The following is a 15145-nucleotide window of genomic DNA, read 5'->3' on the forward strand; positions in this document are numbered from 1 at the left end:
TAATTAATTTATTATATTAGGCATTTTAGACCAGCCCAATTGAAAAATACTCTTTGCACCTACTAATTAATTTTTATAATTAAATAACATGATCAACTTAAGTTTAAATTGGTGCTTTAAAATTTATTACTTTAATAATAATAATATAATTTTAGCTCCCTATTTTTTTTTTCTTTTTTGGGTAAGTGGTCTTACCACGACTCTAAAATTGCCCCCTGCACACTCCAATACCTCCCATTTCCCTCCCCCCCCCCCCCCCCCCCCCCCCCCCCCCGGAGTTGGTCACTGACGAAGTCAGAGGCTAAATCTGGGGTGGGCGTGCCTGAACCCTTGTGGATATGGGCACGTAAGTAGAGTTCCCATCCCATCCCATCCAATTGCACGAGTCTCCCCTGGGTTGTCATGCCACGACCAGAAGCGGTCAGATCCTCATAAGGGCCCTATGGGCAACCTAGGGAGACAACCAGTGACATAAAGGTCTATAAATAACGAGCTACTCTTGATTCACTAATATCAAAACCTATGCTAGCTCAGCCATTTACCTTTCGACTGACCGTTCAAAATTGCGCCAAACTTCCTCAATCAAAATTGCGCACCACTTTCTCTTTGGCATTAACGGCTCCATTCAAAATTCCATAGCACCACCACCACCCCCACCCGCCTGCTACTGATTCGATCGGGCTGCTGGTGCTCCCTTGCACCTGCCAGTGCAGGCGGTCCCTCCTCTCCCCTACCCCCACCTTTCCTGTCATGGACGGAGGAGCCGGCCAAGGCCGGCTCTTGTGCCCACGACAGGCATGCGCTACAACAGCTTGTTCTGAATGTGCACGTAAAACCCTATGACCTGACCTGACCTGGTCAATATTTAAATTATTATTTACAGACGAAATGTTACTTGGACATTGGAGACTATGCAGTGTTGTTAGCAATCTGATTAAAATTACTTCTACTGGTCTAAATAAGGCATTAGTAATTCACATGAAACATGTCGTATACCCTCAGGATAATTCGCAATGTTTTCAAATTATTTTCAAATCACTGGCATGATTCTGCAAGTAAGGTTTTGATTGGTGGACATGAGCTTCAACTGGCTGCTGTTAGATCCACATGTAATAGTGGAGCTAATTTTAATTAGATTGTTAAACAGGCCTCTGATAATTGAAAATCTGCGTGACCCAGAAAACAAATCCAGGTAACCCATTTCCTTTTTGCATAACCAGTTACATGTATATCCAAGTCAATGGTGATCCAAATTTCGCGCGAAGAAAAAATTGGCTATGCCAAATTAGATTCGCGGGAGCAAAGCGCGAACGAAGCGATCGTTCTCGCAATTTTCAGAGGCTTGTTACAATGACAGCAGAATATGTTTCTCTTTCCTCAGAGGCGAATATATCCCTTTCCACGGAGTCTCCAGAACTTGTGTCACGCCAGACGCTGACACTGACCTGTGAACTGAACATGGTGTCAGGTCTCAAGGCTGAAGTCCAGTTTTTGAAGATCGCAAATGAATCTAGCAATATTGTCGGCTCGCTGTCCCAGGATGTCAGCGAATGTGCGTTAATCGACGACACGGCCAAAGGCTACAGTACCAAGTGTGGGTCGGGCTCGAATGACATGAGCGATAGAAAAATATACATCATGGGGATAGACGAGGTATCATCTGCGGATAGCGCCGATTGGCTTTGTCAAGTGAAAAACAAGAAGACTGGCTACGCCCAAAAAAGCAACACGATTACTGTGTCGGTAAACCGTAAGTATTGCCATTGAAGATGCAGATACTGGTTAAATAAATTGAAAGAAAGCTAGCCCGAGTACTCTGACTGTAGAGGGCTAGACGGACATTTGCTGGGGTGTGTAGCCAGAGAGAAAAAAACACCGAGGCAAACCCAGACCTGTAAAATATCAGTGTCAGTGGAAAAATGAAATAAATCTGGGGAAATTCCAGATGAGGCCTAGAAATTCCAGATATTCCCGTAGGGCTAAATATCTGTCTAAATGTCGGTGTAGGCCTCTACAGTCAGAGTACTCTAGCGAAGAGAAAGCCTGTAACAAAAAATAAATTAAATAAATAAATAAATAAAATAATAATAATAATAATAATAAATTGGTTAATTGGTTCCATCGTATTGCCATTAAAGGCGTAGACACTGGTTGATAAACTGAAAGAAAGGTGCCAAGTAGCCTGCAACAAAAAAAAGAAGAAGAAAAAAAAAGGTAGCAGACCACAGTTATAAATAAGAACAATGAAACAGAAATTCATCTGGTAAAGCAAACTCCATGTGCTGGATACCGAGCACTACCAGTCAATCACTAAACTATAATGTATTAAATGACTGAAATATGATGGAATATAATTAGAAACCGGTCGGATTGTAAACGAGTGTTTGCTCATCTGAAGATTCAAATTTTTAATTTATTTTATTTTATTTTATTTTATTTTATTTTATTATTTTTTTTTTTTATTTTCATGTTTATTTATTTTGTTTGTTTGTTTACAGAAACAGATTGTGACGACTGCATGCGTGGCCCCGGATGTTCAGGTAGGTGCAAGTGTACAAATGAGACTGACATTTGCAGGGGAGGCACAATGTAAAAAATAATGGTACGCCTCGAGGTTGCCAATTGCTCCTTTCAATTTCACCCGTAAAGGACATTTTCACAGATATAACAAATATAATCCACATTCCTCCCGCATGTACTATCCTGTCTTTGGGATGGTACACAAAAAGAGATCCCTTGCTACTAAAGGAAATATGTAGCGGGTTTCCTCTCTAAGACTACATCAAAATTACCATATGTGTGACATTCAGTAACCGATGATTAATAAATCCGTGTGCTCTAGTGTAGTGTAGTGGTGTTGTTAAACAAAACAAACTGTAACTGTCGTATACAGTTACAGATGAAGCTTAATTTTCATGACGATTTACCTATTTTTCACAGTTATGACCCTTGAATTTAGGAGATACGAAAAATTGTGGGGCCCGCCAGTGGACACGTATTGCTTAAGCAGTACTCAAATTACCAAATCGTCAAATTACCATTGAATAACACACGACATAACGTTCACACACGACGGTCTTAGTGGAACAGCGATATTTAGTTTGACCTTAAACAAAGTGCAATAAGAAGTTTGTTTTGTTTAACAACACCACTAGAACACATTGCTTAAGTAATCATCGGCTATTGGTTGTGAAACATTTTGTAATTCTGACATCTAGTCATCAGAGGAAACCGGCAACATTTTCCCATTAGCAGCAAGGGATCTTTTATATGCACTTTCTCACAGCAGCAAGGGATCTTTTATATGCACTTTCCCACAGACAGGAAAGCACATACCACGTTTTTTTACCAGTTGTGTTGAACTGATTGGAACGAGAAAAAACCCCACAGTCATTTGAATGGTTCCAGCGAGGTGGTTCGATCCTGTGATGTAAACACATTGGGCGAGTACTCAACCGACTGAGCTAAATCTCGCAAATTGCAATAAAGTTAAACTTGTGTCCCAAATGTTCCTATGACGTTACTGCTCAGCATATCAGAATTATAGAAAAGTATTTGCATACATTACAATTAATTAGAATTAATTAATGTGGGGAAGCAGGGGTTGGGGTGGAGAGCAGCGATGCTTTTTTTAATATATTTATACATGTATTCTTATGTGTGTGTGTATGTGCCCTCCCCCCCCCCCCCCCCCCCTTTTTGGCACCTTCCTACACCAGTGTTTATCACATTGACTCCATAGTTTGCTTTAGTTAGAGAAGCTGTGGTTGTTATCATCATCAGGAATATTTTAGATCAGAGTTGTCCGGTAGCATGTCCACGGGTACTCGAGTACTCAGGTCGTGGCCAAGTCCACCATGTGATACAAATACAATGGAAACAACAACAACATCAATAAACTCATCTGATAAGGCTGGCACAGCAGTAGCATGTAGATATTGGGATTTGGGGTGACTGAGATCGAGAGCGCAAAGCAACACTTAGTTTCTAGAGGGTTCGAGGGTATATATACTCCCCTGTACAATTTTGAAAATTAGATGTCCAGAAATGCAATTATCTGCATTCTACAAGCAAAATTAATCTCTGCCTTAACATTTAATACCAATAATATTTTCGATTCAGAATTGTGTGTGTGTGTGTGGGGGGGGTCTGCTCCGCTGTGCCTGTAAGGCACAATTCATATTCTGGAGATCGGGACACTTGCAATATAATCAGTCGCTGAACTAATTTTTGAGACTAAATATTACATAGTTGTAATAGAATAGGATGTGATTACACACCAGTCATATTGGAAACAAATGTTTACCATTCTCAACATGCGGGGCGGGACGTAGCCCAGTGGTAAAGCGTTCACTTGATGTGCGGTCGGTCTAGGATCGATCCCCGTCGGTGGACCCATTGGGCTATTTGTCATTCCAGCCTGTGCTCCAGAACTGGTGTAACAAATGCCGTGGTATGTACTATCCTGTCTGTGGGATGGTGCATATAAAAGATCCCTTACTGCCAATTGAAATGAGTAGTCCATGAAGTGGCGACAGTGGGTTTCTTCTCTCAGTATCTGTGGTCCTTAACCATATGTCTGACGCCATATAACCATAAATAAAATGTGTTGACTGTGTCGTTAAATAAAACATTTCCTTCCTTCTCAACATGCAACTTTTTTTTCTCTCTCTATTTTTTGTCTTGAAGCAGATTGCGAGGATCAGTGGTATGGACAGTATTGTCAGTACAAGTGTAACTGTAAGAATAAGGCTGAGGTGTGCCACAAGAAGACTGGGCAGTGTGTATCAGGTTGTCCAGAACGATGGATTGGATATGCTTGTGATGGTAAGACATTTTTCTTTAAATATACATGCGTGTGTATGTCGGTGTGTGTGCATGCATGTGTTTGTGTGTGTGTTTGTGTGTGTGTAGGACTGGTCGAATTTCTCAGAAATTGTGTTGAATGTTGCCAAGGAACTTTAACCCCCCCCCCCAAAAAAAAAAAAAACAACAACAACCCACCAACAAAACCCCCAAAAGTGGGTTGATATTTTCCACCTTAAAAAAACACTTGTGACGAATGCTCTCTATATGGGCAATTCTCCCTATTTTGGGGTGATTCTGGATATATGTAGATATGATTTTAGGTGATAACCCTTTGACAGCATAGCGAGTCCATTTTTCCCATTTTGTCCCCCTATATATATATATATATATATATATATATATATATATATATATATATATATATATATATATATATATATATATATATATACACACACACACATAATTATAAACTTACTGCTGTTATACAATTTACTCTATTGTGATAGGATGACGTCGGAGAAAAACTGACGTTTATCCTTCCATAAACTCCCAAAATGACGTCATTAATTACGCCAGCTGGGACGTCATTATGTAAAACAGGTCATGGAAAGGATGCTAGAAGCTGATTTATGTGCATTTTAGTTAAATTTATCTCACCTTCATGTAAAATATTTGAATTTCATTGGTTATTTGGAAAAAACCCACTTAATATACCCCACGTGGGCGGAGTCAAATTTAACATCAGACTGTTGTTATTGTATTAAAGGGACATTCCTGACATCTTCAATTTTTAAGATGTTATCGACTAACAGACTTTTTAGCGATTGTAATTACATATTAAATATATTTTTCTGCATACAATATTAGTGGGTATATATTAAACGTATTTCTGATCGTTCTGATATTTGTATTGGTTTAAATTTCATTTTATTTCCTAATTATTATTTTTTTCGTACGTACGAAATGATTTGAAGACATAATACAGTTTGGGCTTCTTACAAATATTAAGACGACCAGAAACACATTGAATATACAGACACTGATATTCTAAACAAGAAAATATATTTAATATGTAAGTTTAATCGTAGAAATATTTTATTAGTCGGAAACATCTTACAATGCAAAAAACTCCCTTTAATGTGCCATACACAAATTCGGCTTTAGGTAGGGGAAACCGGGGTACGGTGAATCAAGGGGCACAGTGAATCAGAGCTATTTTGGTACCACTGCCTAGAGGGAATCCTGAGGTGATGTCATCACTTTATGTGTTTGGGGTATACCCATGCACGAATTGTCAGTTTGAGACTTTGAAAAATCTACAGACAAAATAACAAAGGAAAGTATGTTTTTATGTGTCAAAAGTAAATTTCACAACTTAAGATTTGTGTGCCATATCTTGTAGATCATCCAGAAGTATTAAACTAGTTATGATGTATTATTTAGAGTGTCTATTTGTGATATTACTGAAGGGGTGTTTCCTTCAAACTAAAGCAGCACGTGAGCTTATGAGGTAGTTTAGGTCAATGAGTGCACATGGGGCACAGTGAATCGGGGCACAGTGAATCAGGGCACAGTGAATCGGGGCACAGTGAATCGGGGCACAATGTATCACTACTTGTGTGATTCACTGTTCCCCGCATGAAATTAATATGTTCGTCAAAAGCCCATACACCTTTTTAATTAAGGTAACAAGGATTGGAAACAATCAATGGTGTTGTCTGCTTGTAAAAGTTTAGAAATTAAAGTGTTTAGAAGTGTCCTCGTCATGACTTGCTGGCACACTTTGAGGGGATTCAACAAAATCATAAATTTTCTTCCCCCATTTGTACTGGGCATTTCCGAAGTGAGAGAGAGATGCCTTATTTAACGGCTCTCTCACCACATATTATTTACTGTTATATGGCGTCAGGCATATGGTTAAGTACCATTCTGATAGTGAGAAAGGAAACCTGCTGCACCACATGGGCTACTGTTTCCGATTAGTACAAGGGATCTTTTATATATGCACATTCCAATAGACAGGATAACACATACCATGGCCCTTGATGCACTAGTTGTGCAGCACTGGCTGGAACGAGAAATAGCTCAATGGGTCTACCATGTGGAATTGATACGACCACCCACCACACCATGAGTGAACGCTCTACCGCTGACCTACATCCCACTCCCTTTCTGAAGTGCAGGCAAATGTGGACAATAGGCCTACAGTTATTTTATCTATCTACCATGAACCAGCCTATGTGGGATCTGTTATTATGTTTAAAGTTTACACAAATGTAAATCAAGCAAATTAAGTGAATGCCATTCATGTTAATGAGTGATTCACTGTGCCCCGGTACTGGTGCACAGTGAATCACTTTGAATTAAAAAAAAAATCGTCTCTCACCAAAAACATAAGGGAGTTGGCAAGGAGCTGCTGGCTTGTTTTTATACACAACATCCCCCTATTATATATGCAACATATAATGGAAACTCCATTACAAACAGGAAGAAGAAAACTGGCAAAATCATTTTGCTGATTCACTGTGCCCCGGTTTCCCCTTCAAGAGCATACAGAGGGTATAGAAACCCATAAACCCCTTGACCTTGTGATGCTTCTACAACTTATAATGCTTTGTTCAGGTGCTTGTGCATAAATTGCTTGTATATGTATACTCAGCGTCGCTATTAAAGGGTCACTCATATTGTTAGTACTACACATTAACGATGCCTGTCCAACACACAAATTATGAAAGAAGGAATGTATGGCCTTCGTGGATTAGGCCCAGAGCGTGGATTAGGCCCAGAGTGAGGTTTCCTAAGTAGCATTTGGATTTCAATATGAGTAATGGTACTACTGGTTAGAGGCCACAACAAAATGGTAAAAGTTATGCAAACACATGTACCTACTATCACCCCAACAACTGGGTTATCTCAACGCACCCATGTCTGAAATTCTGTATGTTGTGCCCGTGCAATGCGTTCTCACCATGGGTATAAAAGTGTGCATGATTGCCATCCACATATTCACGCATACTTCAGTTGAAAATGTGTCGTGTTTCGACTAATGTTGAGAAGGGCAATGGAAGGAACTGCAGGAAATGTGTTATTTAACGACGCACTCAACACATTTAATTGATGATTATATGGTGTCGGACATATAGTTAAGGATCACACAGATACTGAGCGAGGAAACCCGCTGTCGCCACTTCATGGGCTACACTTTTCGATTAGCAGCAAGGGATCTTTTATATGCACCGTCCCATAGGCAGGATAGCACATACCACGGCCTTTGATATACCAGTTGTGGTGCACTGGCTAGAGCGAGAAATAGCCCAATGGGCCCACTGACGGGGATCGATCCCAAACCGACCGCGCATCAAGCGAGCGCTTTGCCACTGGGCTACATCCCACCCCCTCAGCCGAGTGCTCTTTCACTGACGTATAATAAACACCAAATTCATAAACTTAAAATGTGCACCGGTCTCGGTGTCGCAGTGGTTAAGCCATTGGACTACAGGCTGGTAGGTACAGGGTTCGCAGCTCTGTACCGGCTCCAAGCCAGAGCAAGTTCTTAAGGGCTCAGTGGGTAGGTGTAAGGCCACTACACCCTCTTCTCTCTCACTAAGCACTAACCAACTAACAACTAACCCACTGTGCTGGACAGACAGCCCAGATAGCTGAGGTGTGTGTCCAGGACAGCGTGTTTGAACTTAATTGGATATAAGCAAGAAAATAAGTTGAATTGAATTAAAATGTGCTTAGCTTGTTAAACAGACATTCCTTTCCTTCCTTCCTTCCTTCCTTCTCTCTCTCTCTCTCTCTCTCTCTCTCTCTCTCTCTCTCTCTCTCATTCTCATGCTCATTCTCTCTTCTCTTCACTTCTTCATAGCTCTTCACTCTCTTCTCTCTTCTTCTCTCTCTCTCTCTTCTCCTCTCTCTCTCTCTCTCTCTCTCTCTCTCTCTCTCTCTCTCTCTCTCTCTCTCTCTCTCTCTCTCTCTCTCTCTCTCTCTCTCTCTCTCTCTCTCTCTTTATTTTAGTTTGGTTTACTGTCCATATAAACTAAGAACAATGAAATGAAATTCATCTGACAAGGCAAAAGTCATGTCCTGGATGTCAAGCACTTCTGGTCAATTGCTAAACTTATCCCCGGGCCTATATATTAAATGATTGTAAAAGGTTTCGATACATTTAGAAACCGGTGAGGATTGTAAACGAGGGTTTGCCCTTTGGAACATTCAACTTATTTTTTTATTATTATTATCAGGGGGTGGGTTGTAGCCCAGTGGTAAAGTGTTCGCTTGATGCGCATTGGACTATTTCTCGTTCCAGCCATGCACCACGAGTGGTATATCAAAGGTCGTGGTATGTGCTATCATGTCTGTGGATTGTGCATATAAAAGATCCCTTGCTACTAATGCCAGTAATGGACAAATATAACAGGTTTCCTCTCTAACTATAGACTAAATTACCAAATGTTTGACATTCAGTAGCCAGTGATTAATAAATCGATGTGCTCTAGTGGTGTCGTTAAATCAGGGGTTCAAAAATCCCATCGCCCGACGCCCGTGCCAAGTGGAATTTTCATGCCGGGCAAGTAATTATGTTAACTGCATATACCCAATGACAAGTGACTATATAATTAACACCTAAAATGTTTGTTTTGTTTTGTTTGTTACAAATCTCGGTAAAACCTTTGGAAAGAGTTCCGATCGTTCGAGCATTTACATAGCTCTAAGGAGAACTAACTCTAAATGCTGGAATGATCGGAACTCTTGCCAACGCGTTAACACCAAAACAGAAAACAATGTGTTGAAAAATTCAATAACAACTTTAGAGTTATTCCCCATTTACTATCGACTAAGATCGGTAATTTCCGCCACTGAACGTTTGACTGAATTCGTACAAGTAATCAGTTCGATGATCTTCAAACTTGGAAATAGCGTCCAATACGCTTTACAGCTTATGTATAGGGGAATATCCTCGTAACTCTCCATTCCTGAAAAATAATGGAGACGAGTCCCATTATTTTTCAGGAATGGAGAGTTACGAGGATACTTCCCTACTTAAAATACACAACTGAGTAATAATTTTATGTGAATATATGTTAGTATGGAAATTAACACTAATGATTTTAGTGGGTTAATTAAGTAGGGTTTCATCTCTCCATTACTGAAAAATAATGGAGCGTTGAAACAATACTGTGACTTCGCTGGTGTATTTTAAATAAAAATAAAATATACATGCCTTGTGAATGCAATCAAAATGTTTAATCCTTACAAAAATTGTCATATTCAAATTATATTAGACGTTAATGCGGTGGACTCTGGAATCTACTCTTTGCAAATGAACGGGGGTGTAAAGCACGTTTATAATTTCACTTGAACAAAGCATAAATATTATGAACTGTGTTCTTATAAATGTTGCAAGATATTTTAGTTTAGATATCATAAACCTTGTAGCAAAAACATACTTAATGTTTTTCAGTACTTTGCAAATGTAAATCTACGTCCATGTAAAATGAACGGGTAAGGTGAAGTTAGATTTCATTAGCCCTACGTCAAAATCGTGACAAGTTAGATTTCATTAGCCCTACGCCATAATCATGATGGTGCGATTCTCTCTAAGCATACATGAATATATTAATTTTTTCTGCTTTATTAATAGTTTTTAACAAATAAATTATGCTCAATAAATTAAAAATACAAGGCTGCAATCAATGTACACCCCGTCCCCTTCTGTTGTTTACCAAACATGCAGTTTTTAAAAACATAAACAGAGCTCATGTTTACTTTGAGCCCAGCCACGGCTGTTTGCGAGACTTTTCTCAGCTATAAACAGGGTAAAAACATCCCAGAGAAGTGTTTTGGGGCAGAGAATGTTAAATAATATACTCACAATAATGACACATGGGCCAAAATCCATAAATATTTTTCAACCAATGCCAGCCATAAAAGAATGGCTCACAAGTGGAAAGGATTCTCGCCATATCCACAGCCACTAATACATACATGACACAATAATTATGTTGAGATGAACAAGTGGACACTACCAAACAAATAAAGTTTAAATCAACAAATGGACACTATTTAAAAAATAAAGTTTAAATCAACAAATAGAGAAGACAGTGGATATACTACTGGACAGACATATACATTTAGTACTTACTTAGTAAGTGTTGTAACCTATTGGCAAAATTCTTTATTTGTGCAATCAAACCAATTACTTTCAATATTATTACATTATTAAACCGGCGTCGTGGCAGGCCATCGGTCTACAGGCTGGTAGGTACTGGGTTCGGATCCCAGTCGAGGCATGGCATTTTTAATCCAGATACCGACTCCAAACCCTGAGTGAGTGCTCCGCAAGGCTCAATGGGTAGGTGTAAACCACTTGCATCGACCAGTGATCCATAACTGGTTCAACAAAGGCCATGGTTTGTGCTATCCTGCCTGTGGGAAGTGCAAATAAAAGATCCCTTGCTGCCAATCGGAAGAGTAGCCCATGTAATGGCGACAGCGGGTTTCCTCTCAAAATCTGTGTGGTCCTTAACCATATGTCTGACGCCATATAACCGTAAATAAAATGTGTTGAGTGCGTCGTTAAATAAAACATTTTTTTCTTTCTACATTATTAAGCACTGTATTAAATTAAATAAGAGTAACACAATTGGTTACCTTAAGAAGTATGGGCAAGTGGAAAAATATATGGGGCAAGTGAATATCTGATTGGCACTAGCTTGCCCTGTGGCAAGTAATTTTTTTGAAAATTTTTGAACCCCTGTAAATAAAACAAACTTTAAACTTTTATTTTTATTATTATTTATTATTATTATTATTATTATTATTATTATTTCTCGCTCCAGCCAGTGCACCACAACTGGTATATCAAAGGCCGTGATATGTGTTATCATGTCTGTGGGATGGTGCATATAAAAGATCTCTTGCTGCTAATCGAAAAGATTAGCCCATGAAGTGGTGACAGTGGGTTTCCTCTCTATATATACATTGTATATTTGTGTGGTCCTTAACCATATATGTCCAACACCATATAACTGTAATTAAAATGTGTTGAGTGTGCCGTTAAATGAAACATTTCCTTCTTATTATTGTTATTTTATTTTATTATATTATTATTGTTTTTTAATTATTTTTAGTTTATATTATTATTTTAACAGTCTGTGAGGATTCTAGGTATGGAGACCGTTGTGAAAATAAGTGCCACTGCAGAAGTGAGAGTGAAGTTTGCCACAAGAAGACGGGGAAGTGTTTAACAGGTTGTCCAGATGGATGGATTGGAGATGGCTGTAATAGTAAGACTTTATTTCATTTCATTTCAACTTTCATTTCAATTCGTGCTTATATGCAGATACGATTCAAGCACACTGTCCTGGGTACACACCTCAGCTATCTGGGCTGTCTGTCCAGGACAGTGGGTTAGTTGTCAGTGGTTAGTGAGACCGAAGAGGGTGTAGTGGTCTTACACCTACCCATTGAGTCGTTACCAGGGTTGGAGCCGGTACCAGGCTGTGAACCATGTACCTGCATGTTATTACAACCAGTACGAATGCTACACGTCACCACAAGAAAGTACAGCGCTTGTTTTGCATTGGGGCATCGGGTTTCTTCATGTACAATTGGTAGTGGTTAACAACATGTAAGTTTAATGTGATGACTGGACTCTAGAATAATCAAACTAAAGCTTTGTGGCATCAGATTTAGGAAAAAAGTGTATTTTAGACACAGTAGCTTGCAACCATTTGGTTGTCGACAATTTCCAAAGCATTACATAGACTTTCCTCTAGCCTTATCCCACATATCAATATCAATAAGGGGTAGGAATGGAGGTGACTTCTACTACCTCGATCCCAGCTTGTCGATTTTTTATCTTGACTAGTAAAAAATATGAACCGAATTACTACAATACTTTGTGCACTGGACAAGACTTGTGTGATGGCTAGTGACTTTCTCAAACATTTGTCAAACACAGAACCTGTCCAGCCAGTGCATCATGACTGGTATGTCAAAGGCCGTGGTATGTGCTATCATGTCTATGGTATGGTGTATATAAACATTTGTCAAACACAGAACCTGTCCAGCCAGTACATCATGACTGGTATATCAAAGGCTGTGGTATATGTGGTATCATTTCTGTGGGATAGTGCATAAGGTAGCGGGTTTCCTCTCTGAGACTATATGTCAATCTCTTGCTGCATTAGGAACAATGTAACGAGTTTCCTCTGACGACTACATGTCAGAATTACCAAATGTTTGACATCCAATAGCTGATGATTAATTAACCAATGTACTCTAGTGGTGTCGTTAAACAAAACAAACATTAACTTTCGTCAAAGGCATGAATTTGACAATAAAATGGGGTATATATACAGTCAAATCCACTTAATTGGATGTCGGATTATTGAATATTTCGGATATTTGAATATGTTTGTCCTGCACGGAACCATTTGCCATTATGACAATACAAAATCCAACGGTTAATTGGATGTGTTTTTTAACGTGTTTTCGGATATTTGAATATAAAATTATCCTTGCCGAATGGCAATTGCACGTAAAACATAGGAAAGTTTGTGTTACTTGATGTGTTTTTTTTTAATTTATGATCGTACGTAATACCATACTATCGTACATGCAAAAATGAATACTTTTAATTTTATTTAATTTCATTGTTTAAAAAAAGGAAAAAGACTTACAACAAACTTGTTTTCTTGTTTCTTAAATTATTTCGGATGACTCGTTATTAATCAATACATTTCCTAATTACATCGTAATTAATCCATGAACTCTGAGATTCATCTCAAATGTGACCCAATGGCCGAGACAATGCAGGACAATCAAGGATCAAAGTCGGTCATTCCCACCTTGTTGGCGGCCATGTGCGTTTCGTAAGCAGGCATCCCTTAATCTCATGTCGGCCACTTTTGAAGCAGTGTATGTTTAATCCATAAATAAACACTTGTCAGATATTTTTCTCTATGAATTGTCGGTGACAGTAACAAACAAAAGCCGTTTGCTACTAGTGTTATTTTTAGCGGGATCTTTTGATCACATGATTTTTCCTCTGCAGCTCACAATGTGAGGCCCCATTTGGGGTGACCGATTATGGTGATTATTGTTTAAATTGTTAAATGCCGACAAAAAGGTAAGTTGTAGGAGATTTTCTTAGCAAGTTGGATTAATCATCTTTTGGCTATAAATATTGACAAGAACTCTTTTTTTTTCACAATGTCAACATGGCAAATAAACGGAAAGGAAACGATTTATCTTTGGCTCAGAAATACGACGAGATATGTGCCCAGTATCTAGCCAATGCTAACCCAGAACGAAAAGACAGAGAACAGGAAAAGCAGCCAATGTGGAGAAGGCCTTATCAGAATGGTTTTCCGTCGCCAGACAAAAAGACATTCCAATATCGGGCCCAATATTAGCGTTTGTGTTTGTGTTTTTCCTTCTGTTACATTGAATAACGGCCTTTCACTTATTTGACTTTGGCCAGTCTAGTTTACCTGTCAAATCAGTTACAAATGCACACAGATAATAGTCAGATAGACGTCCTGGTAAAATACAGAACATGGAAATGACTACTTATTCAAGATTATATTGGGTGGTTGGGGTGGGGTCTTGTTGCACTTGATTTACAAATGTACAAAGAAGTTAATAATGGCCATTTAATTATCAAGAAGTTAATAACGGCCTTTTAATTATTTGACTGTGGCCAGTCTAATTGAGCTTCCGGTGGTTTTATCTGGGTCATTAGATGTTTAGTCACTTCTGCTTCTAGGCATACAAACGGCATTAACTGTTGTCTCTTGTATTTATCAAGTTTATAGACAAACTTGATAATGGCAACAGAGTCACAATATGGAACTTGGAATCGGTATTTTATTAACACAAAATACTTACCGGTTTTTGACGAAAATTCCACATGTCATGAGGCCCAAATTGGGAGAATCGTAATTAGGGTTTGCATAAATCAACGAGGTCTTAATTGGGTATATCGTATGTCGAAACTGTACCTTCGGTTTATTGAATATGCCGCTTATTTGAATATATTTTTGTTGCACGAGGCACATCCAAATAAGCGGATTTGACTGTATATAGGTTTTTTTTCATGTCCTCATCGGCCTAGGTCTCTCTTCATTGGTATTAACATTCACATCACATTTTCCATATATGTATATATATACTCGCGGAAAAAAGTTCCTGTGCACCAAATAATTGCATATAGAGTGTAATTTACATGAAATCTGGTCATAAAAAATTCACTAAATGAACATGTAACCACTTCTTTCCATATCCCAGCAGTGCCCAGTCAATTGCACGAGCTATTCATGCT

General features: G+C 38.8%; 1 protein-coding gene across 1 annotated transcript in view; it reads left to right on the top strand.

The window, feature by feature from the left end:
* LOC121373397 (multiple epidermal growth factor-like domains protein 10) overlaps positions 1-15145 on the top strand; it is a 57419-nt gene that overhangs the window by 22701 nt on the left and 19573 nt on the right. The window contains exons 4-7 of the mRNA XM_041500040.1: positions 1382-1750; positions 2499-2540; positions 4690-4827; positions 11970-12104. Of these exons, the coding sequence (XP_041355974.1) occupies positions 1382-1750; positions 2499-2540; positions 4690-4827; positions 11970-12104 (684 nt within the window). The remainder of the gene's footprint in view (positions 1-1381; positions 1751-2498; positions 2541-4689; positions 4828-11969; positions 12105-15145) is intronic.

Source organism: Gigantopelta aegis, chromosome 5, assembly GCF_016097555.1.
Source record: "Gigantopelta aegis isolate Gae_Host chromosome 5, Gae_host_genome, whole genome shotgun sequence".
Taxonomy (NCBI): Eukaryota; Metazoa; Mollusca; class Gastropoda; order Neomphalida; family Peltospiridae; genus Gigantopelta; species Gigantopelta aegis.